The 24592-nt window shown below is 40.1% G+C and overlaps 2 protein-coding genes across 8 annotated transcripts in view; both read right to left on the minus strand.

Moving 5' to 3' along the window:
* LOC109562245 (hepatitis A virus cellular receptor 2) overlaps window positions 1–23486 on the minus strand; it is a 48891-nt gene extending 25405 nt beyond the window's left edge. For 5 of the 6 annotated variants that reach the window (XM_070793918.1, XM_070793915.1, XM_070793919.1 and 2 more), the window contains exons 1-2: window positions 11219–11354; window positions 5635–5693 (exon numbers count right to left, since the gene is read on the minus strand). In XM_070793918.1, the coding sequence (XP_070650019.1) occupies window positions 5635–5659 (25 nt within the window). In that variant the 5' untranslated portion in view covers window positions 5660–5693; window positions 11219–11354. Of the gene's footprint in view, window positions 1–5634; window positions 5694–11218; window positions 11355–23422 lie in introns of those variants that run through there. The other variant, XM_070793916.1, reaches the window with a different exon arrangement.
* MED7 (mediator complex subunit 7) lies at window positions 10877–23554 on the minus strand. Of its 2 annotated transcripts, XM_019965306.2 has the most exons (3): window positions 23423–23478; window positions 22986–23031; window positions 10877–11971 (listed from the first exon to the last, which is right to left on the minus strand). In XM_019965306.2, exon 3 carries the CDS (start codon window positions 11952–11954, stop codon window positions 11253–11255), a length of 702 nt encoding a protein of 233 aa, XP_019820865.1. In that variant the 5' UTR covers window positions 11955–11971; window positions 22986–23031; window positions 23423–23478; the 3' UTR covers window positions 10877–11252. The 2 variants fall into 2 exon arrangements, with proteins under 2 accessions (XP_019820865.1, XP_019820864.1); XM_019965305.2 differs by lacking the exon at window positions 22986–23031 and having other exon boundaries at window positions 23423–23554.
* Window positions 23555–24592: the final 1038 nt, after the last annotated feature.

Consider the following 24592-nt stretch of genomic DNA (forward strand, 5'->3'; position numbering starts at 1 on the left):
ACTGTGGGAACTCCTATCTGAGGTTTCAACTTGAAAATGCCAGTCCCAGTCTCCTCCAATGTGATGCTGGTTGGGGAGTGGTGAGTGGTTGCTCACCCCAAGCATGTTCAATATGGCAATTCTTTGTGTTCATTATTTTTTTGCTCCAGGTTCAGATACTAAAGCTAATCATCCTTCTCAGTTTAACAGACGTACTCTTCATCGTCCCAGTGAGGATTCTCTCTTATTTTACTTCACTATTTCCCCACTTTGTCTCTGACTCACAATCTTATTTCTTTTAAAAAAATTTTTTTTAATTTATTTTAATTGGAGGTTAATTATTTTACAGTATTGTATTGGTTTTGCCATACATCAACATGAATCCGCCACAGGTATACACGTGTTCCCTGTTCCGAACCCCCCTCCCTCCTCCCTCCCCGTACCATCCCTCTGGGTCGTCCCAGTGCACCAGCCCCAAGCAACCAGTATCATGCATCGTACTTGCACAATTTCATTTCTTTCATCTCATGGGCATTCACTTCACACAAGAATGTTGAACAATTTTCTAAAGTGTTTATTCCAGCTTACAATCTTACTGGCAGTGAGAACTCTTAATGCCCTACATCTTTGACAATATCAGGACTGTCACACTTTTTAATTTTTTCCTGAGTGTATGATGATGTCACAGTATGGCTTTTAAGGTTAAACTACTCTGTTTAATGGAAAACGGTAAAGATGTACAGAACACTGCAAAAACTTAAATTTACAGTTTACCAATACTTAGAAAGCAAACACACAAGTAACCAGGACCCAAAACAAAAAATAAAACATAGCCGATCTCCTAAAGTCTCTCTGACCTCTACTCCTTTCCCAAGCACAAAACCTTCCTCTTGTCCTATAGGTAATCACTACTCAAAATTTTTCAGTAATTACTTGTTTTTAATAGCGTTACCATTTAGGTAATGCATCCTAAAGTTATATGTATAATTTTGCTTGTTTTTGAACATCATATAGTGAAATCAAATTGTCTATAGGCTTTTGCATCTTGCTTCTTTCATTTAACAGTGTACTTGTGAGATCCATTCATGCTGCTTTGTATCTCTGTGGGGTGTTTTTATTACTGAATAGTTTTCCTGGGACCGGATATGTCTCAAATTGTTTATTAACTTTGAAATGAACATTTCATCTTGTTTCAGTTTTCAGGAACAATGTCACCCTGGACATTCTCATTTATGAATTCATGGTGGACACACAGGAGCTTCTCTGCAGCATACTTCTGACAGTGGAATTAGTAGGTCAGAGGGTATATATGTTTTGAGCCTTATTAGATAAGGCCTGTTTCCAAGACATCTACCAGTAGTGTATGAGCTTCTCCTATTCCATATCCTTCTCAACAGTTGGTATTGCGAGATTTTTTTTTTTTAGCCAACTGGTAAAGGATATGATGGTCTCTCACTATAGCTTTATTCTGCATTATACTCATTACTAACAAGGTTTTGAGTGAAAAGTGAAGTCTCTTAGTCGGGTCCAACTCTTTGGGACCCCATGGACTGTAACCTATCAGGCTCCTCCAACCACGGGATTTTCCAGGCAAGAATACTGGAGTGGGTTACCATTTCCTTCTCCAGGGGATCTTCCAGACCCAGGGATCAAACCTGGGTGTCCTGCATTGCAGGCAGATGCTTTACCATCTGAGCCACCAGGGAAATAGTCACTAACAAGGTTAATGAACATCTTTTCTTTGGTTTATGAACCACATGGATCTAGGGAGTGGAGGGGCACAAATGCTTATATGGGTCTTTTGCCTATTTTTTCTGTTGGGTTTCTCAGTTTTTTATTGATGCATATGAGTAATTTATATACTCAGGATACCAGTCCTCTGCTGGTTTAATCTGTTATTAATATGTTCTCCCACTTTGTGGCTTTTCACTTATTAATGGTATGCTTTTTGAATACAATTTCTTAATTCAAATGTAGTAAAATTTACTAGCTTTTTATTTTGCCAGAATTGATTTATATATATTTTTGTCCTAGCCCCATTTATTGAAAATTCCAGCATTTTCCCACTACTTTGCAATGCCATCTCTGTTATATTTGAAAAATCATATAGGCATGAATCTGGTTTTTGGTTTTCAAGTCTGTTCCAATAGTATATCTGTCTTTCCTTCTGTCAGTATAAAACATTAACTATTGCAGCCTTATGGGACATCAAATCCTCCACTTAGTTCTTTTATCAAGAGTATCTTGGCTATTTGGGTCTCTTGTACTTCTCTCCTACACATTTTAGAACCATCGCACCAAATTAAAACAAAACCAAAAACAAACTAGTAAAAATCTGACTAGCTTGCATTGACACTGCAGATCAATGTGGAGGAAATTTGATCTATCACCTTGAGGGTTCCATTCCATAAACATGCTTTATCTCTGCTTACATTTAGATTTTCTTTAATGCCTCAATAAAAATTTAAAATATTCTCCCTAGTGGTATTCAGCTTATTTCTTAATGTTTTTTCCTGGGCATTTCTTATCAATAGATGCTATTTTTCATAGTATCTTCTTTTTTCTATGTTAATTTTTTAATTTTATTGACAATAGTGAACTTACAATGTTGTGTTAATTTAAAACTTCTGTTTGTTGCTGGTATTCTGAAATGCACTTTATTTTTGAACGCTTTTTTCCTCCAACCAATGAACTTTTTTATTAATAACTAGTTCAGTTCAGTCACCCAGTAGTGTCCAACTCTTTGTGACCCCATGGACTGCAGCACACCAGGCTTCCCTGTCCATCACCAACTCTCAGAGCTTACCCAAACTCATGTCCATTGAGTCAGTGATATCATCCAACCCTCTCATCTTCTGTCATCCCCTTCTCCTCCTGCCTTCAATCTTTCCCAGCATCAGGGTCTTTTCCAACGAGTCAGTTCTTCGCATCAGCTGGCCAAAGTATTGGAGCTTCAGCTTCAGCATCAGTCCTTCCAATAAATATTCAGGACTGATTTCCCTTAGAATGGACTGGTTGGATCTCCTTGCCGTCCAAAGGACTCTCAAGAGTCTTCTCCAACACCACAGTTCAAAAGCATCAATTCTTCAGTGCTCAGCTTTCTTTATAGTCCAACTCTCACATCCATACATGACTACTGGAAAAACCATAGCTTTGACTAGACAGACCTTTGTTGGCAATTAATAATTTACATGTAGATAATTAATAAAACCATAGTCAAAGCTATGTGAGATGGACCACATAGAAGGCTGAGTGCCAAAGAATTGATGCTTTTGAACTGTGATGCTGGAGAAGACTCAAGAGTCCCTTGGACTACAAGGAGATCCAACCAGTCCATCCTAAAGGAAATCAGTCCTAATATTCATTGGAAGGACTGATGCTGAAGCTGAAGCTCCAATACTTTGGCCACCTGATGCGAAGAACTGACGCACTGGAAAAGACGCTGATGATGGGAAAGACTGAAGGCGGGAGGAGAAGGGGACGACGGAGGATGAGATGGTTGGATGGCCTCACTGACTCAATGGAATTGAGTTTGGGCAAGCTCCAGGAGATGTTGAAAGACAGAGAAGCCTAGTGTGCTGTAGTCCATGGGGTCACAAAAAGTCAGACACAACTGAGTGACTGAACAACTATCTGTAAATTATACTGAATTCTCTTATGTAGCCAATCATATTTTCTGCAAATAATGACAGTTCAGTTTTTTCTTCTTCTTCAACCCTACATTTTTCTTATCAAATGTTAGGCAATGTGTACATATTTAATTGAAGTTTTGATAGCAGACATCCTTGTTTCATTACAGCTCTTAAAGAAAAGGTTTCACCTTTCACCTTGGGTATAATACATGCTGTAGATTTTATACAGCTACTATTTACTACATTAAGAAAGTTCTCTTCTATTCCTAAACGTTCTAAGTTTTTTCTTTTTCATGAATGGATACTAAATTTTATATATTTTTTGTGACAGACTACATTTTCTAGTCTACATTTTAAAAATAAACACAGATTGACCATAAAGATCACATTTTATTTTCACTTGTTTATTATGGTCTCATAAAAACAACTGGGGGTTCTTCCATTTCCCCTTTTTCTATTCTGAGTCTGTATTTTTTTTTTTTTTCCCAACAGTGTTTGGTAGGACTTGTCAGCAAAACTATTTGAACTTCAAGTTTTCTAAGACTTTGACAACTTTCTTCTTAATAGTTAGAAAGCTACTCAAGTTTCCTACTCTTAAGCCTAGTTTTATAAGAATTTATCCATTTTACCTAAATTATCAAATTTGTTGGTATAAAGTTATCCATATTTTATTATCTTATTTTCTATCAAATCTATAGTGATGTCCCTTTTTCATTTCTGCTGACTATTTATGGCTTCCTCTTTTTTAACCACTCTTCCCTTTAGGTAGTAATGAGTCAGAGCCCCAGGCTCATGCACCACTGAAGCCTTTCAGACACCCACTCAGCCCTTCCAGATCAGATGCTTCTTCAGAGATGATTAGCAAGCCTAAAACCTGAATATGTTGCTTGGGGACAAATAAATTTCAGAAAGAATTAGTGTGGGCCTTCATTTTTGACATTAGATGGTAAATACCCTGTGTGCTGCATTGTGCTGTCATGTTCAACTCTTTACAACCCCACAAACTGTAGTCCTTCAGGCTCCTCTGTCCATGGAATTTTCCAGGCAGGAATACTGGAGTGGGTTGCCATTTTCTACTCCAAGGCATCTTCTCGACCCAAGGATAGAACCCACGTCTCTTGTGTCTCCTGTGTTGGCAGGCAGATTCTTTACCACTGTTACCACCTGGGCTTCCCAACTACTCTATGAGATGGGTCTATAATTATCATAGCTAAGGAAACTGAATGTCATTGTGGTTGTATTTCAAACCAAGGCTACAGTGCTAGTACATACAAGAGCTCAAATTCTACCATGTCTTACTCTTTTTCTCTTCTCTTTTAAACCTTATTTTTAACTCAGCCATTTACTAGCCAAAGTGTCTTCAATGTGTAAGAAGTTACATCTTCATCCATAAAATAGTTTTTAACATTTTTCCAATCTGAGTATGGAAAGACAGACAGACAAACATATATACCAACTCAGACTATACTCAGCAACTTGCTGTTGCTATATATAGAATATACTTTCACAACAGTACTCCCATTCTTAATGGCTCTTAACGAGTACGTGGTATTCATAGTATACCTTCATGCTTGTTGAATGACTGAAAAATTGTGAAAATAAAGACCCAAAGGCACCTTTCCTTGTAGTTATGATACAGTGTATTCCAAGCCAGCCATGTCTCCCCCTCCCAATCCCCGACTCCCATCCTTTCAAAGCCCTCCCTTATTCCCAACCTACAAACAGCAGGAAACCAGCAGCTTCACAGATGGTGCTTCACAGCTTGATGCTAAGCAGATGTGAGAAGCATCTTTCTGTCATCATCTACTCAGAATTAACCAACAGTGTCTTAGGTCTTCCTCAGGTCTTGTCCAGGCAGCCCTGAGAGAAAAGCTCTAATCAATTAAAAAAAAAAAGAACTCTTATTCACAACACAGTACTGATTATTTTGAAAAATCTATACCCTATTCTTTCCATGAGAAAAAAATGCGTAGGCCACAGCAGATACGGCATCCCACTCGTTAAATACAAAGTTCAGTATTACCATCAGCATCTATGAGTTTCTCCATCTGAGTCCCCTCTTCCGCCACCTGGCTGCAGCTCCTAAACAAGAGGTAACAGTGCCACTTACTGTTAGACTCATCACATTACAGTTTGAAACCAGTTCCTCAATTTTGGATTCTAAATGCCAAATGCAATTAGCAGGAAAAGTAACAGTTGACCTTTGAGAGTTTACTAAGTACCAGAAATTATGCTGAGTGCTCTGGAGCCATAATCTCACTTCAGCCGCAGAACAAACCTATAATTTTTATTTTGCAGTTATTAAGTGGTTTTATGAAAATATTCCAGGGTTAAGAATCTAATCACCTAGATCAGACCCTCTGGCCAAATTCATTCGGCTGCCTGTTTTCGTACATTCCACAAAATAGGAATTATTTTTAACATGTTTAAATGGTTTGGAAAAAATCAAAAGAATATTTCATAACATGTAAAAATTATTTAAACTCAAGTTTCAATCTCCATATCTAAAGTTGGAACACAGCATTCTCATTTGTCGACATATTTTCTATGGCTGCATTTGTACCGCAGTAGAGGAATAATTACAATGGCTAAAAAATGTCAATTCCTGACCTAGATTCTAATCTGGATACACCACCTGAGCAAACCACAAAACTGATCCCCATTTTCATAAAGTGGGGGTGATATCTACTTAAAGAGAGTTTTAGGAAGGTTAGTGCTTAAACACACAGCATCTCAAGACAGCAGCAGAATTCGATATAAATGCTTTAAAATGTTCAAAAGGAGCTCATAATTTCCATCTACAAAATCCTTCCTCAGTCTAATACTGTGTGATGTATAAAATAAGAATTTGGGGGTTAAATATCAGATTCCACTCTTGACTCTGTTACTATCTATGATTTATTAAATATATGATGCTGCAGCAACAGCACAGAGAGGTAATAAAGTATGAAGGTTTAGGCTTTGAAACTAGAATATTTCAATCCTGGCTTTGCCACTCACTAGCTTGGTGACCTTGGATAAATGATACCCCTCTGAGTCTCCACTCCCTCATCTGAAATAATGGTGCAAAAATCATGATTTTAATGGGTTGTTTTGAGGATAAAGAAGCTTTTTGTATATTAAGTGATTAGAACAGTGCCAACTAAGTGCTTTATATGCATGCTATTGATGTATGTTACAACTTAGGGCAGGGTGCCCCAAAATATTTCCAATGGCATACTGAACTAAGAAGTGGCCAATACAAGAGCAACACTCTGACCACCCTCTCCCAACCCCAATTTCCCCCACCCCACCCCACCCCTGCACCGTTTCCCCCAAAGCAAAAAACAAACCTCTCCCACAAAAGGTGCACTCACCACAGTGAAGGGAAAAGGACACCCTTATCACCAGAGATAAGGAATTTGAGCTGAAAAGCCTATATAAATAAACCTTGTTACCTCTTTATTACTCCAAGCCCAAATTGTTTAGATTCCTCATTGAGCACATGCCAATTCCTCACAAATTCAGTGTTTGTGTAAAGAATATAAATGCTCTGGCTACTTCTTAGGTCCCATTGCTGAGACCTCTGTGTATAGGAATTAAAATTTTCTCCTATTGTCTTGTGTCAGTTTTATTAGTCCAATCACAAGAACTCAAGAGGGATAGAGGGGGAAATTCCCCTCTCCCCAACACTTCCCATCAGATTTAGGATAGAACAAACTCCTTTCCTAGGCCTTCTAAATCCTGTAATCTGACACCATCTGCTTCTCTAGCTCCAACCTCCTCCCTCCCTATGGTGTGGCCCTAACAGCCTTTTCCCTCAAAATTATGCCAACTTTTGTCTCAAGAGACACTTGTACTTGCTGTTTCCTGTGACCTCAGGACAGGTCTTTTCTCTCAAATACAACACAGCACAGTTGAAATGGTCTTCCACAACCCTTAACAATTTCAAACACAGAAACAACTTGAGAAATAATGTGGGCAAGGCATTTTGAGTAGGAAACAGAAATATATTGGAAGCAAGATTCTTGTTATAATGGCTGAATGGTTAATGCAAGAATTTATGCCTTCAAAAATTAACCTATTTATGTTCCTGTTTCTTTCATTTTCCTTTCCACTCTTCATACCCCCAGGAACTAAACCACTGTCAGGAATAAAGAGGACCACAATATCTACTAAATGAATAGAGCAAATAAATGGACTTAAACAGAAGGGGGGACCACCTCCTTCCATACATTAACATGTTGGGATCTGTCATATTCTTACAGAATCTGCCCCCCGCCCCCCACCAGCTGAATGGCCCAGCTGAAATCAGGAATGCCACCCCTAACTTCTCCCTCCCAGCTGGTCAATTACTTTTTTTTTTTTTTGAGACAACTCCCAGACAGTAGTACAGAAAGACTTAACACTCAGGAACTGTTAGTACACATGTTCTCCACTCATACCATCAAAGAAGCTGGTTTGTATAGAATGAAATTACAGAAAAGTCAGAAAGGAGGGACAAAGTGTTCTGGACCTTGCCCTAAAGAACCTCCAAGTCCTCTTCATGGTTTGGATGTTTAATTTATCCCTCAATCATGTAACACATGATTTCAATAATCATGTTAGGGATTTCATAAATCCTTCATTTCATAAATTTAAAAGGATTTCATAATCCTTTCAACAAATTCATCTTTTGCTTAAACTAGTACAAGTAGAGAGTACTAAGTAATGCAATCCTTTATCCTATGGCACAGCAGTCACCTACAAACTTCTTAAAACCAATTTCAGGGCCCCACTCCAGAGCAATGAAACCAGAATCCTTGCAGTCTGGGTCCCAGCACTGGTAATCTCAAGAGTTGCCCTGGTTATACCTTCAGATATTCCACTTCAAAGTATCAATCTATACGGAATATTCATTATGATCAGGTGTGCAAAGATATATTTTAATCCTCAGAGTTTTTACATACACTTTGAAATTTGTAACAACTATCAGACCACTGCTGTTTTTTCATCACATTATAACAGCAGGAGTTCACATCAGAATAGTTCCACCCTGAAAGATCTGCAAGCTCACATATCCCCTCAAAGTCAGAATTTAAGATTTCACATGAAATTTTAATCTCTTACTCTTTCTCTCCAACAAACATACATTATATACAAATAATGTTGTGACTCTCTTAAGGATGTGATAGTGATAATGTGATTCAGTTAGTTTTTTCCATGCAAGGATTTGCAAAATTGGTTTTGTACCTCAGTGTTGTAAGAGGGTTGTGGTCAAAGGAGATTCCTTTGGAGAGTTGCTAAAGTGTTATGTTATGTCTACCTTATTCTGCCACAGGGAGATAAGGGGGTTTCCCTCCCCCTTCAATTTAAACTTAACAGAGCCCAGACTGCATCTCCTGGAGTCTATGGAGCCCCAAAATCAATACCAAACACATATGAGGAAAAAACAAATGAGATTTGCCAACTATCTGCCTAACAGAGAGGTTGTCTACTTGAAAGTTACACAGTCATGTCTGACTCTTTGTGATCCCATGGACTGTAGCCTGCTCAGCTCCTCTGTCTATGGAATTCTCCAGGCAAGAGTACTGGAGTAGGTTGCCATTTCCTTCTCCAGGGGATCCTCCAGACCCAAGGATCAAACCCAGCACTGCAGGCAGATTCTTTAGCAACTGAGCCACTGCTGCTGCTAAGTCACTTCAGTCGTGTCCGACTCTGTGCGACCCCAGAGACGGCAGCCCACCAGGCTCTCCCATCCCTGGGATTCTCCAGGCAAGAACACTGGAGTGGCTTGCCACTTCCTTCTCCAATGCATGAAAGTAAAAAGTGAAAGTGAAGTCGCTCAGGTTGTCTACTTGAAAGTTATACAGTCATGTCCGACTCCTAGCGACCCCATGGATTGCAGTCTACCAGGCTCCTCCATCCATGGGATTTTCCAGGCAAGAGTACTGGAGTGGGGTGCCATCGCCTTCTCCAAACTGAGCCACTAGGGAAGCCAAATATTTTTTATGACAGGCAAGAGGCCCATGAACAGAAGAGAAGAGTGGCCTCACTTGCCAAGAACGTCTGTCCCTCATCTGGCATGGCTTAGGCCCAGTCCGGGAGAGTGCGCAAACAGGCCATCTACTTTGGACCAGCCTAAAGCCCCCAGAATTTTAAAGAAAAGGATAAATGAGGGTTTCACACACAGAATTTACCCATGGCCACTTTAAACCGGACTTTGCCTGTTTATTTGGGAAAAGGCCTTACCATTATCAGGGATTCTTAAGCTTGAGCCTGCACGGGAATCACCTGAGAGCTCTTTAACACAGTTTGTTGAGCCCCACTTCTACAATTCACTTTAACATGGCTGGGGTGGACCTGAGAATTTGCATAACCAGTCCCCAAGTGATATCAATGCTGCTGGTCTAGCACTATGCTTTGAGAATCACTCAAAGCATATTTCTAAATATGCTTAAGAGGAAGGCTGATAGAAACCCTCAGATACAAGGCAGACTCTCCATCAAGATTTCAGTGGAAGAGGGGTTGGAGAAAAGAAAAGAGAAGTGCAGAAATGAAATCTCAGTGCTCAAAACAACAGTAACAACAAAATAACAACAGTAAGTTGACTTCTTATTCACATGGTGAAGTTAAATCAGCAGGGGTGAGGAGAGGGGTGGGACTGGGGCAGGGGAGGGTGGAGTTGAAAGGAGGGCCTAGTCTTCAGGCATTCAAGGACCCAAAATGACCAAACTTTTGCCATCTTCAAGTGGCTTCCAAAGTTTTCCTGGGTGTGACCATCAAACCAGCAGATGAGAAGACAATGGTGGGTGATATAAGAAACTTTTATGGGGCAGGCCTGGATTTTTACATCATATTCCACTGCTTAGAACTCAGTCACATGGCCTCATAGAGATGCACAGGGAATGGAGAACCACAGTTTCTGGCAAGGCAGCATGTCTCAGGGGAGCAAGAATCTCTGGTGGACATCCAGCGCTCTCTGCCCCCAAACCCCCTTTCTATAGCAGGTTTCCAGCCTTAAGCAAGTCTGAATCTAGGAAATATAGTGCAGACAATTTACATAGACATTTTAATGATTAAAATGAATGTCTGTAACTAAAAGTGATCAAAGGACTTCTTAGTGACTGAATAAAAGTTCCAGGACCCATCCAGGACAGGGGTAAGAGGCTGAGACGGTGTTTGCAAGAACAGCCAAGAGAAAAAATGAAACTGTTTTATAACTCTGGGGTTCCTCTCTTTAAACATGTTACACTATTCTTTTTTAGAGATTAAGCAAGTTTTTAAGTGAAACAAAGATCGCATAATTTCACATTTATAAAGTCTGATGTCCTTTATTATCTATCACTCTTAAAGCAAATGACAAATCTACTTCCCAGTGTTGAAACCTGCTATCACTGAAGATATCTTCAAAATTCACTGCAACTCTGGAAACAAGGATATTCCACAAATACCTGCACTCTGCTTTTTAAGGTAATCACTCTTAATTAATGTAGGCACACTCATTTACCTATGCTTGCCATAAGGTGAAATTACTGCTGTGACTTCTCACAGTTGAGAAAGTTGGAGAATCAAGCTGCTTGCAAGACTTCTTTCTAGTTATATCTTCTTTTGAGACTCTCTAAAAGTGAATTAACTAATATGTTTACCATTCACTGAAGGGGAAAGGAAAAGAAACATCCTTCACGGCCTTTCATTCATTTCGTCAATCAGGACACACAAGGCAGCATCTTTCTCTATAATCTGATCTCTCCGATGACCTGAATTTTCTCTTTGTTGTTCATTCTGTCCAATACAATTGTTGCTGTCATCAGCGTCCATTGGTTCAGTTTTTACTCTCATCCCTGCTTCTGAATGAGGCAAATCATCAGGCAGAGAAGCCAAGCAATTCTGAATCATCTCAATGACTCGTTCCAGATGCTTTTGAAACCTCTCGGCTGTCTCAAGACGTTGACGTTTCTGCACCTCCATCATGACTCTCAAGGTCTCTCTTGCTTGGTGGGGTCGGTATTCATTTATGAGATGATGTACATGCACAAAAAGCAGCTTAAGATCTTCTAGCTTCTCTTCTCGTTTTATACTCCCAGGGCTCCGTATCAAGATATCTAAGAGGTCTAAGAAATTAATAAGGATAGACATATTGAGTTTTCTCAGTTCTTTCTTGTGATCAAACTGCATAGGATGAAGTCGTTCAATACCCTGACTTTCTAAAGGGCGGATGATAAGATCATCACACTGGAACTGGTTGCCAAACATCATGTAACTGTCCTTTATTGGAGGTGGAGGCTTGGGAGCGAGGCCTTCCTGAATATTTTCATCTGTATACTCCTTGATGTACTGCATCGGAGGGGGTGGGAGGGCACTCACTTGCTGTGGCTCACCCATTGTGGAAGATCAAGAACCTACAGAAATAAACCATCAAACAAAAAATAAGAGGAAAACAAAACGTAACACACACACACACACACACACACACACACACACACACACACACACACACACAAATAGACCAAAGATTGAGAGTGGAGCTACAAAACAAACCTATCACATTCAGTGATTAATGACAGAATCATTTCCCTTTTCTCCCATGGCCATTTGGTGCCCAAGACAAAATGATCTCCCTCGTCTCTAAAACTAACATTTACAACAGGGTAAACCTGCTATCTTTTTCTAATTAGCATTATATACTCAATCATTCAGGTATTTTTCCAGCTCTACTTAACATTTCCATCGGCACAAAAAACTACTGTAGTATACAGCTGACCTTCAAAGCTATGGTTTTTCCAGTGGTCATGTATGGATGTGAGAGTTGGACTATAAAGAAAGCTGAGCGCCAAAGAATTGATGCTTTTGAACTGTGGTGTTGGAGCAGACTTTTGAGAGTCCCTTGGACTGCAAGGAGATCCAACCAGTCCATCCAAGGAAATTAGTCCTGAATATTCATTGGAAGGACTGATGCTGAAGCTGAAATTCCAATACTTTGGCCACCTGATGTGAAGAACTGACTCATTTGAAAAGACCCTGATGCTGGGAAAGATTGAAGGCGAGAGAAGGGGACGACAGAGGATGAGATGGTTGGATAGCATCACCAACTTGATGGACATGAGTTTGAGTAAGCTCCAGGAGTTGGTGATGGACTGGGAAGCCTGGTGTGCTGCAGTCAATGGGGTCACAAAGTCGGACACATCTGAGCAACTGAACTGAACTGGTATCACTGGACAACATAGGTTTGAACGTGCAAAGGTCCACTTACATGTGGATTTTTTTCAATAGTAAATACTAGAGTACTACAAGATTTATGGGGCTTCCCTGGTGACTCAGTGATAAAGAATCCACCTGCCAATGCAGGAGATGTGGGTTTGATCCCTGGGTCAGGAAGATCTCCTGGGGAGGGAAATGGCAACCCACTCCAGTATTCTTGCCTGGGAAATCCCAGAAGAGCCTGGTGGGCTAATCCACAGAGTTGCAAGAGTCAGACATGACTTAGTAAATAACTAAAAACAAGACCCATGTTTGGTTAAATTCTCAGATGCAGAACCACAAATGTGAAGGAACGAAAGATACAAAAGGTCAATTCTAAGTTATACTCAGATTTTCAACTGTGCAGAGGCCGGGCATCCCTAACCTCCCAGTTGTTCATGGGTCAACTATATTTTCATCTATAAGTGAAATAGTCTGGATTCCACACCCCTCACCAGTTATGCCTCATTTCTCTATCCTCTCTGCAGCCAAACTACACATGCTGTCTCCCCATCTCATGTTATAATCACTTGTTTTATATTACAGATTGATTTCCAAAAGCAAACACCTGTAACTCTAAGGAACACTGACAAAATTACCATTGCTCTAGTCTAAACAAACACATCATCTGAGCTTCTGTGATCCAATTGCACTTCCTTTTATTCTACAATGTATTTTACAATTCTTTATAGATTCACTAACTTTTCTACATCCACTACAGAACTTTCAAACTCAAATATATCTTCAATTCAATAGCCACAATAACCTCTATCTATTCCATTTTAACTTAGGAATATCATAAAATGAGAAGATCCTGAGTGCTCATTTAGACTGATCTTACCAGATTTTCAAGATTTATTTATACAATCCAACATCAGAGATAGCAAGTAATATACTGGAGGAAGATTCATACTTGGAATTTCTGAGGTACTAAGGGCAGCTGTGGGGCAGTCCTGAGTTTCCACCAACCTATGGTGGTGAACTGCATACTACTGAGTCAATATGGCAGTGGCCATGGGCATGATGCATTACTCTAACTATACCAAGCTACACTTCACTGCTCTACTAGCTTTCTGTTTATCCATTTTTATCACTATTCAATCTGGAATCAACCTCCTTCCTCCACAAATACTCAAAGTCATCAACAATCATCACATGACCAAATTCAATGGACATTTTTCTAAAGTGATCTTAATCTCTAAGCACCATTTTCTTCCTTTTCAACCCAGTCCCCTTCTCCTTCAGCATCTGTGATCTTACATTTATGTTTTCCTCCTACCTTACTGGAGGCTCCCTCTCAGTCTCCTTTACTGCCCCTCCTTCTCTATCCAAATTTTAATGTTGGCATGCATCAGAGGAGTGCCCTATAGAGTCACAAATTCAAAGATCAAAGGGAAAAGGCAGGGAACATAAAGTTACACATGCAGGGGCAGGGATTAGAGAGAACAGAGGATCTCCAAGCCAGACCTCAAAGCCTCCAGCCACTAGCATTCACTCATGAATTAAGATTCACTGCACCTTAGTCTTGACTTTTCAAGAAAGGAAGGAAAAATCCAGAATTATATGGGGAATTTCTCAGTTTTTAAAAATACTAGCAATTAATTCTGGAAACTGTCAAGTACTGTTAAGTCAAAAAGAATTTCTAACAACCTCTGTGGTCTGCAGGCCACTAGTTTTAGGCCTCTGTTTTATGTTCTTCCTGGGATGACCTCAGTCAACTGCATAGCTTTTATTAGCATTTCTATCAGTGGTTCTCAACCAGGTGTGATTTTTGCCAGCTCAGTTCAGTTCAGTCGCTCCTTCATGTCCGACTCTTTGCGACCCCATGAACCGCAGCACCCCAGGCCTCCCTGTCCATCGCCAACTCCCGGAGTTCACCCAAACCCATGTCCATTGAGTCGGTGATGCCATCCAACTATCCCATCCTCTGTGTCCCCTTCTGCTCCTGCCCTTCAATCTTTTCCAGCATCAGAGTCTTTCCAAATGAGTCATCTCTTTGCATCAGGTAGCCAAAGTACTGGAGTTTCAGCTTCAGCATCAGTCCTTCCAATGAACACCCAGGACTGATCTCCTTTAGGATGGACTGGTTGGATCTCCTTGCAGTTCAAGGGACTCTCAAGAGTATTCTCCAACACCACAGTTCAAAAGCATCAATTCTTTGGCGCTCAGCATTCTTTATAGTCCAACTCTCAGATCCATACCTGACCACTGGAAAAACCATAGCCTTGACTCGATAGACCTTTGTTGGCAAAGTAATGTCTCTGCTTTTTAATATGCTGTCTAGGTTGAACGTAACTTTCCTTCCAAAGAGTAAGCGTCTTTTAATTTCATGGCTGCAATCACCACCTGCAGTGATTCTGGAGCACAGAAAAATAAAGTCAGTCACTGTTTCAACTGTTTCCCCATTTATTTGCCATGAAGTGATGGGACCAGATGCCATGATCTTAGCTTTCTGAATGGTGAGCTTTAAGCCAACTTTTTCACTCTCCTCTTTCACTTTCATCAAGAGGCTCTTTAGTTCTTCTTCACTTTCTGCCATAAGGGTGGTGTCATCTGCATATCTGAGGTTATTGATATTTCTCCCAGCAAGCTTGATTCCAGCTTGTGCTTCTTCCAGCCCAGCGTTTCTCATGATGTACTCTGCATAGAAGTTAAATAAGCAGGGTGACAATATACAGCCTTGACATATTCCTTTTCCTATTTGGAACCAGTCTGTTGTTCTATGTCCAGTTCTAACTGTTGTTTCCTGACCTGCATACAGGTTTCTCAAGAGGCACGTCAGGGGACTGGTATTCCATCTCTTTCAGAATTTTCCACAGTTTATTGTGATCCACTCAATGGCTTTGGCATAGTCAATAAAGCAGAAATAGATGTTTTTCCGGAACTCTCTTGCTTTTTCGATGATCCGGCAGATGTTGGCAATTTGATCTCTGGTTCCTCTGCCTTTTCTAAAACCAGCTTGAACATCTGGAAGTTCATGGTTCACGTATTGCTGAAGCCTAGCTTGGAGAATTTTGAGCATTACTTTAATAGTGTGTGAGATGGGTCAATTGTGCAGTAGTTTGAGCATTCTTTGGCATTGCCTTTCTTTGGGATTGGCATGAAAACTGACCTTTTCCAGTCCTGTGGCCACTGCTGAATTTTCCAAATTTGCTGGCATATTGAATGCAGCACTTTCACAGCATCATCTTTCAGGATTTGAAATAGATCAACTGGGATTCCATCACCTCCACTAGCTTTGTTCGTGGTGATGCTTCCTAAGGCCCATTTGACTTCACATTCCAGGATGTTTGGCTCTAGGTGAGGGATCACACCATCGTGATTATCTGGGTCATGAAGATCTTTTTTGTACAGTTCTTCTGTGTATTCTTGCCACCTCTTCTTAATATCTTCTGCTTCTGTTAGGTCCATACCATTTCTGTCCTTTATGGAGCCCATCTTTGCATGAAATGTTCCCTTGGTATCTCTAATTTTCTTGAAGAGATCTCTAGTCTTTCCCATTCTATTGTTTTCCTCTATTTCTTTGCATTGATTGCTGAGGAAGGCTTTCTTCTCTCTCCTTGCTATTCTTTGGAACTCTGCATTCAGATGCTTATATCTTTCCTTTTCTCCTTTGCTTTTTGCTTCTCTTCTTTTCACAGCTATTTGTAAGGCCTCCTCAGACAGCCATTTTGCTTTTTTGCATTTCTTTTTCTTGGGGATGGTCTTGATCCCTGTCTCCTGTACAATGTCACAAACCTCCGTCCATAGTTCATCAGGCAATCTGTCTATCAGATCTAGTCCCTTAAATCTATTTCTCACTTCCACTGTATAATCATAAGGGATTTGATTTAGGTCATACCTGAATGGTTTAGTAGTTTTCCCAACTTTCTTCAATTTCAGTCTGAATTTGGCAATAAGGAGTTCATGATCTGAGCCACAGTCAGCTCCAACCTGGAGACACTTAGTTGCCACAACTTGGTAAAGGGGTGTTAGTGGCTTCTAATGGGTAGAGACTGGGAATGCTGTAAACATATAATGCACCAGGCAGTCCCCCACCACAAAGAATTATCCCATCCAAAGTGTCAATATATTGTGCCAAAGTGGAGAAATCTTGGTCTGTATTTGAGTCTTGGGTTTTTTTTTTTTAAACTGAAGTATACTTTATTTACAATATTGTGTTAGTTTCAAGCATACAGCAAAGTTATTCAGGTTTTTTTTTTTCAGATTATATTCCATTATACGTTATTATAAGATGATGAATATAATTTGCTGTGCTATAAACCAAATCTTTGCCACTTATTTATTGTACATATAAGACTTTGTTAATCTCATATTCCTAATTTACCCCTTTCTCCCTCTCCCCTTTGGCAACCAAGTTTGTTTTCTATGTCTGTGAGTCTGTTTCTATTTTGTTTATATATTCATTTGTATTATTTTTAGATTTCACATATAAGTGATATCATATAATATTTGTCTTTCTCTTGATTCATGAGTTTTGATCTCTAGTCCAGACTGCCTCTGGGCTCTCTATGGATACCTCATAGGGCATTCAAACTTAAAAAAAAATTTTTGATTCCATCTACAATACATACCCTCTAAATCTGCTCCTCTCATAGCTTCTAAAGCTTTAATCTTTCCTATCTCAGTAAAATGTCCCCATTTCCCACCTAGTATTCCAAGCCAGGAACCTAAAGTTTATCTCAATGCTCCTTTTTTACCAACTTCCTCTCCTCACCACCACTGCCAAGTCCTGAGATCCCCCAGAGTAGGAAATGGCAACCCACTTCAGTATTCTTGCCTGGAAAATTCATGGACAGAGGAACCTGGCAGGCTGCAGTTCATGGGGTTGCAAAAGAGCTGGACTCAACCAAGCATGCACACAGGCACGCTGATTCCAAACCCTTGCTATCTCAAATTCATCACTTCTGACCAAGACACCACTCCCTCTTATTTGGAACACAATGGCTTTGCAGGGATCTTTTTGTTTCCACTACAGTTCATCCATACAATAGCCAGTCTAATTCTCATACCACATTCCCTTTTACTTATATCCTAGCAATACTGTCTTCAAGTATTCTCATACAATTCTTTACCAACCTCTTCTGCCTCTGGGTCTTTTCATGTGATTTTCTTCCTGCTTCAGGCACTAGCTTAAAAATGTCACTTCTAAAGATATAACTTCTCTGATTATTCATCAAAAGCAGACCCTGTCTTCCCCCTTTTATTCTCTTCATCAGTATCTGATTTGTGTCCCCAACCAGACTATAAACTCTATGAAGGGAAGGACTATGACTATCACAGTTCTCACTGGGTTCAAAACCATGCACATAAGCTTCATAAGTCTTTGTTGGTAGCTCCATTCATTTCACAAGAGCTTCAAGTCAAAGGGAATTTGAAAGCAGGTACAAACATCTTTAATGTGTATTTACTCCTTCAAGTATTTAATGTTTGTCTAATACATAACAATAATGATTATGATGACAGGTAATACTTGATTGAGTGCATACTACGTGCCAGGGACTGTTCTTAACTTCTCTCATGGTTGTGAGAAATCTGAGAAAAGAAAGGTGAGCTTTCCATTTCAAGGATGAGATCACTGTGGCTCAGAAAGGTTGATCCACTTGTGTAAAGGAAGTAGCCAGAGCCAAAAGATCTCAAACACTACATCATACTATCTTTCAAAGATAAATAAGAAACACTGCCTCCATGCTAGTGTTCCTTACAATCTATCAAGGAAAACAGACAAAAAATAACTGTACATTTTAAGGGTTCTACAAAAGACCAACAGATCTGACTACCAAAAAATCAATCTAAAAATTCTATATGGGAAAATACATCAGAAGCAAAATTAAAAGATAATCCTATTTTTCTGGAAGAAGAGTGCTTGCAAGCTAACAGGGGTAAATACTAGAAATTTAATTATGATTTTTTTTAAAACATATTTTCTGATTCCATCCCTATGAGAAGAAAAGCACTATGACTTCATATTGCCTTTTATTCACAACTCTACCTCTAGCACCTTAAGCAATGGCTAGAAGGTGCTAAATCCTCAATAAGGATCCACTGAGTTTTTTTTTTTAACCTGTATCTTTAAAAAAAAAATGGAAAAATAGGCAAAAGATGAAGAAAACGCAAATGCTGGATAAAAGCAGGAAAATATTCAGAATAATACATTGCTAAAAGCAAATTTTTAAAAGAATCCTTTTTGAAACAATCCCATTCACCATTCTAACAAAAAGAGTAAAATACCTAGGAATAAACCTACCTAAGGAGACTAAAAGACCTGTATACAGAAAACTATAAGACAATGATGAAAGAAATTAAAGATGACATAAAGAGATGGAGAGAGAGATATCATGTTCTTTGATTGGAAGAATCAATATTGTGAACATGACTATATTACTCAAAGCAATCTACAGATTCAACATAATCCCTATCAAATTACCAACATTTTTCACAGAACCAGAACAAAAAATTTTACAGTTTTTGTATGGAAACACAAAAGACCCTGAATAGCCAGAGCAATCTTGAGAAAACAAAATGGAGTTGGAGGAATCAACCCTCCTGAATTCAGACTATACCACAAAGCTATAGTACTCAACAGTATGGTACTGGCACAAAAACAGAAATACAGATCAAAGAAACAAGAAAAAAAGCTCAGAGATAAAACCTCACACCTATTGGGCACCTTATCTTTGACAAAGGAGGCAAAAATACATAAGAGAAAAGACAGCCTCTTCAATAGGTGGTGCTGGGGAAACCGGACAGTTAGCTACATGTAAAAGAATGAAGTTAGAACACTTCCTAACACCATACACAAAAATAAACTCAAAATGGATTAAAGACCTACACATAAAGTCAGAAACTGTAAAACTATTAGAGTAAAACATAGGCAAAACACGCACTGACTTGAATTACAGCAAGATCCTCTTTAACCCACCTCCTTGAGTAATGAAAATTAAAAAAAAAAAAAATGGTACCTAATTAAACTTAAAAGCTTTTGCATAGCAAAGGAAACTATATACAAGGTGAAAAGACAACCCTCAGAATGGGAGAAAATAATTCAAATGAAACAACTGACAAAGGATTAATTTCCAAAATATACAAGCAGCTCATTCAGCTCAACACCAGAAAAACAAACAACCCAAAGAGTGGGCAGAAGACCTAAACAGACATTTCTCCAAAGAAGACATACAGATGGCCAACAAACACAAAAAGATGCTCAACATCACTCATTATTAGAAATGCAAATCAAAACTATAATGAGGTATCACCTCATACCAATTAGAACGGCCATCATTTAAAAATCGACAAACAATAAATGCTGGAAAGCCTGTGAAGAAAAGGGAACCCTCCTGCACTGTTGGTGGGAATGCAAACTGATACAGACACTACACAGAACAGTATGATTCCTTTTAAAAATTCCTTTAAAAAACTAGGAATAGAACTGCCCTATGACCCAACAATCCCACTACTGGGCATATATCCTGAGAAAACCATAATTGAAAGAGACACAAGTACCCCAATGTTCATTCCAGCACTTTTTACAATAGCTAGGACATTGAAACAACCTAGATGTCCATTGACAGATGACTGAATAAGACAGGTGTGGTACATATACACAATGGAATATTACTCAGCTATAAAAAGGAAAGCATATGAGTCAGTTCTAATGAGATGGATGAACCTAGAGCCTATTATACAGTGAAGTCAGAAAGTCAAATATTGTATATTAATGCATGCGTATGGAATCTAGAAAGATGGTACTGATGAACCTATTTGCAGGGCAGCAATGGAGATACAGGCATAGAGATCAGACTTGTGGACACAGTGGGGGAAGGAGAGGGAGGGACAAACTGAGATAACAGCATGGAAACGTGTACATTACAGTATGTAAATGTACCATATAGTGAAAATCTGCTGTGTGACACAGGGAGCTCAACCTAGTGACAACCTACATGGGTGGGATGGGGTGGGAGATGGGAGGGGAGTTCAGTAGGGAGGGGACTTATGTATACCTGTGGCTGATTCATGTTGATATACGGCAGGGGTCAACACAGTATTGTAACGCAATTATCTTCCAATTAAAAAAAGAAAAAAAAAGAAAAAAAATCCCAACATATATGTATAATAGCTAATGAGAAGTTGCTGTATAACACGGAGAGCTCAAATCTGGTACTCTGTGACAACCTAGAAGTGTGAGATGGGGTGGGGGTGGGAGGGAAGGTTCAAGGGAAAGGGGACATATGTACACTTATGGCTGATTCACAGTTGCCAAATAAGCGATTATGCTTCAATTAAAAATAAATTTTAAAAAAGGATCCTATCCATATAAGACTATCAAGATTTCAAATCCTCCATCACTTAACAAATAGAACACTTTCTATGTGGCAGGTGCTGGATTCCAGCACAGATCACACTCTACCTTTCAGCTTCTTCAGAGTGGTCATGCCAATTTTACAAGCAAGCTCTTAGCTACTCCAGCCCTGCAGGGAAGTCTTCTGCGGTGGAAAACATCCATTCCCCTGAGGTCCCACAAACACCATCACAGCCACCATAATAACACTCTAAGGTGGCAAGCCAGTATCACCAAGAGAATATAGGGAATTCTCATATACAACTGATAGGAAAGGAAACAAATATGCTTACTTGGAATTTAATGTGACAGTATCAAACATTGTAATGCTGATATTCTTTGACCCAACAATCCTTTTTATTATTTTATTTTATATTGGATTATAGCTGATTAACAACACTGTTGCTGTTGTTCAGTCGCTAAGTTGTGTCCAGCTCTTTGCGACCCCATGAACTGCAGCACCTCAGGTCTCCCTGTCCTTCACTATCCCCCAGAGTTTGCTCAAATTCATTTGCATTGAATCAGTGATGCTATCTAATCATCTCATCTTCTGCCACCCCCTTCTCCTCTTGCCCTCAATCTTTCCCAGCATCAGGGTCTTTTCCAATAAGTCAGCTCTTTGCATCAGGTAGCCAAAGTACTGGAGCTTCAGCATCAGTCCTTCCAATGAATATTTAGTGTTGATTTCCTTTAGGACTGACTGGTGACCCAACAATTCTATTTCTAGAAATTTATCCTACAAAAATATTGGTACAAGTACACAAATCTGTGTATCAGGATATTTAGTGCAGCACTGTTTGAAAAGAGCAGGAAAAGCTGGAAATAATCCAAATCTTCATCCATACTTTCACCCATATGAGGGCTTGGATTAAATGTCTATATATACACAATATGGCCTGAGAAAAAAGGGGTGAAATTACATGGAATGGAGGGTTATAAATACTGTGTACTGTTTCATTTATTTACAACACACTTATGATAGTTGCAAATAGTTATAACCAATGTTTTAACTTTTAAAAATTCAGTCTTTTCAGCACATGAATAATATTCCATATTCTTCAGATTCTCCAACTGTTAACATTTTCCTCATTTGCCTTATTGGGTCTCTCATTTCTTTATCTAAGATACTTCAGTGGATATCTCCCAAATAAGAATGTTCTCTTATAACCACATAATTACCAAAATCGGAGAATTAGCAATCATCTGGTACTTAAAAATAAATTTCATACAGCCTAGGTTTCACCCCTTCAAGCCTTTTCAGATTGGAATTCCTCTTCTGCCAATCCCAAAAGGGCAACTAAGTGACAGGCATCACTATTTTATATCCTCTTTTACTTACGCTTCAAACTAATTCTATGAGTTAAGTACTACTATCAATTTCATTTTAGAGATGAGGGTTCCAAGTCTGTCTCACCAAGAAGTGTCTGCAACCAAATCAAAGGGCCAAGAAATGGCACAGCAGGAATTCTCAACCTTGGTTGTTATGGTTGCACAGCACAAGCTCCTTTAAATCAGTAAACAATGAAGCATCTGCCAGTACAAAAGGAAACTGACATACAACAGAAATCATGTTTATTTATATCACTTCTCCAGACTAAACGTGCCAAAGGCAACGGAGGTTTTTCGTAAGACACGCGCCAGGCATCATAGCTGATTATCAGACTCAAGATCCACCTTTTAGTGTTTGTTCCGTTCTGACGGATTTAACCACAAAAAGAAAGGTACTGTAGGGTCTTATCTCCAGACGTTCGACTCGTTTGTGTACTGTGAATGGAGCTGCTGGAATGTTGTTTTTAAAATCTTCCCAGAAGATCTAATGAATGACGCGTGGGACCTACCTCCTTCCCCGTCTCCCATTAAATCTTTTGATTTCAGGAGTGCTCCCTGAGGAAGAAGGGCGAGACTGGTTAGGGACAAGGCCGAAGAAAGGCCAGAAGACGTGGCGGGGCCACACAGCTCGGCAAACCAGCGGCGCGGGTCTAGAGCTCAGGTGTGCCAACCTCCGGCCGGGCTCGGCCTCCCCACCGGAGGAAGCCTAGAGCCCGCCGCGCAGAGGGTACCTTCCCACGGGAGGCCAATCACCCCACCCACCCCTGACCCCGGCTCCGCGAGCTGCGGGGAAGGTCGCGCTCTCTGAGGAACGCCGGAGAGGAAGGCGGGCGAACGTCCTCAGCACCAGGCCTCCCCGGACTCCCAGCCCTCTCAAAGGAAGCAGCGGGGTCCGGAAAAAGAAATGTACGAGGAACTGAGGCCCAAGCCGTCGCCGCCCACTTACTTCAGCTCTGGGTTTACACTGGCAGCCGCCTTCTCCACCTCAAGCCGAAATCCAACTTCCGGCCTCCACTTCCTGGAAGAAGCCACTGATGCTGCCCTTTGATTGGCTGGAAAGAGCTGTCCTTTAACCGAGGCTCTAGTCCCGCCTCTGTGACGGTTGGCTCACTATTTCGCCGGCACATAACTCCCCCTCTCTAGCCAACCCTCTCCCCCTACCTTCCTTCTGGCACCGCCCACCCTTCCGGGATTAGGCAGCAGCCACAGGGTTTTGGGGTCGCGGAGGATGTGTGTTACCAATAAAAGCAGTTACTCTTTGCTTTCTTTTTCTGTTTTCCTGAATATTCACTGGAAGGACCAATGCTGAAGCTGAAGCTCCAATACTTTGGCCACCTGATGTGAAGAACTGACTCATTGGAAAAGAGCCTGATGCTGGGAAAGATTGAAGGCAGGAGGAGAAGGGGATAACAGAGGAGGAGATAATTGCATGACATCACCGACTCAAATGAAATGAGTTTGAGCAAGCTCCTGGAGTTGGTGACGGACAGGAAGGCCTGGCGTGTTGCAGTCCATGGGGTCGCAAAGAGTCAGACACGACTGAGCAACTGAACAACAACTATTTAATATCGTCAAAATCAAGTCAGTATTTGGATACCAATTATCTGAGGATCCAGTAAAGTCCACCCCTTTGTGACTGGCTGTATCAGTCAGTCTGATACTGGATGTATCTTACTAATCATCTTTTAATCTAGTTTCCTTTCTCTACCTCAATCTCCTCCACCCACAATCTATTTGTTGAAGAAGTGTGTTCACTTTTGAGCATACCCCAGTTAGGCTTTGCTCCCTTCATTGAGACCAATGTGACATAAACTGTGACCTCCAGTGGGCATTCTTAGTCCTCATCTTAGTCTACTCTCAGCAGCATTTGGCACCCTTGATCATTTGAATTGCCCTGGGACTGAGTTCTCTGTTTTTAGTGGGATGTCATCCAGGTGATAATACTGAAGTGATATCTAGATCCTGGCAACACCCTGTCCCTTGCACTCAGACCCTCTTTTTTTTTTTTTTTATTTTATTTTTAAACTTTACATAATTGTATTTGTTTTGCCAAATATCAAAATGAATCCACCACAGGTACACATGTGTTCCCCATCCTGAACCCTCCTCCCTCCTC

This window comes from Bos indicus, chromosome 7, assembly GCF_029378745.1.
Source record: "Bos indicus isolate NIAB-ARS_2022 breed Sahiwal x Tharparkar chromosome 7, NIAB-ARS_B.indTharparkar_mat_pri_1.0, whole genome shotgun sequence".
NCBI classification, from domain to species: domain Eukaryota; kingdom Metazoa; phylum Chordata; class Mammalia; order Artiodactyla; family Bovidae; genus Bos; species Bos indicus.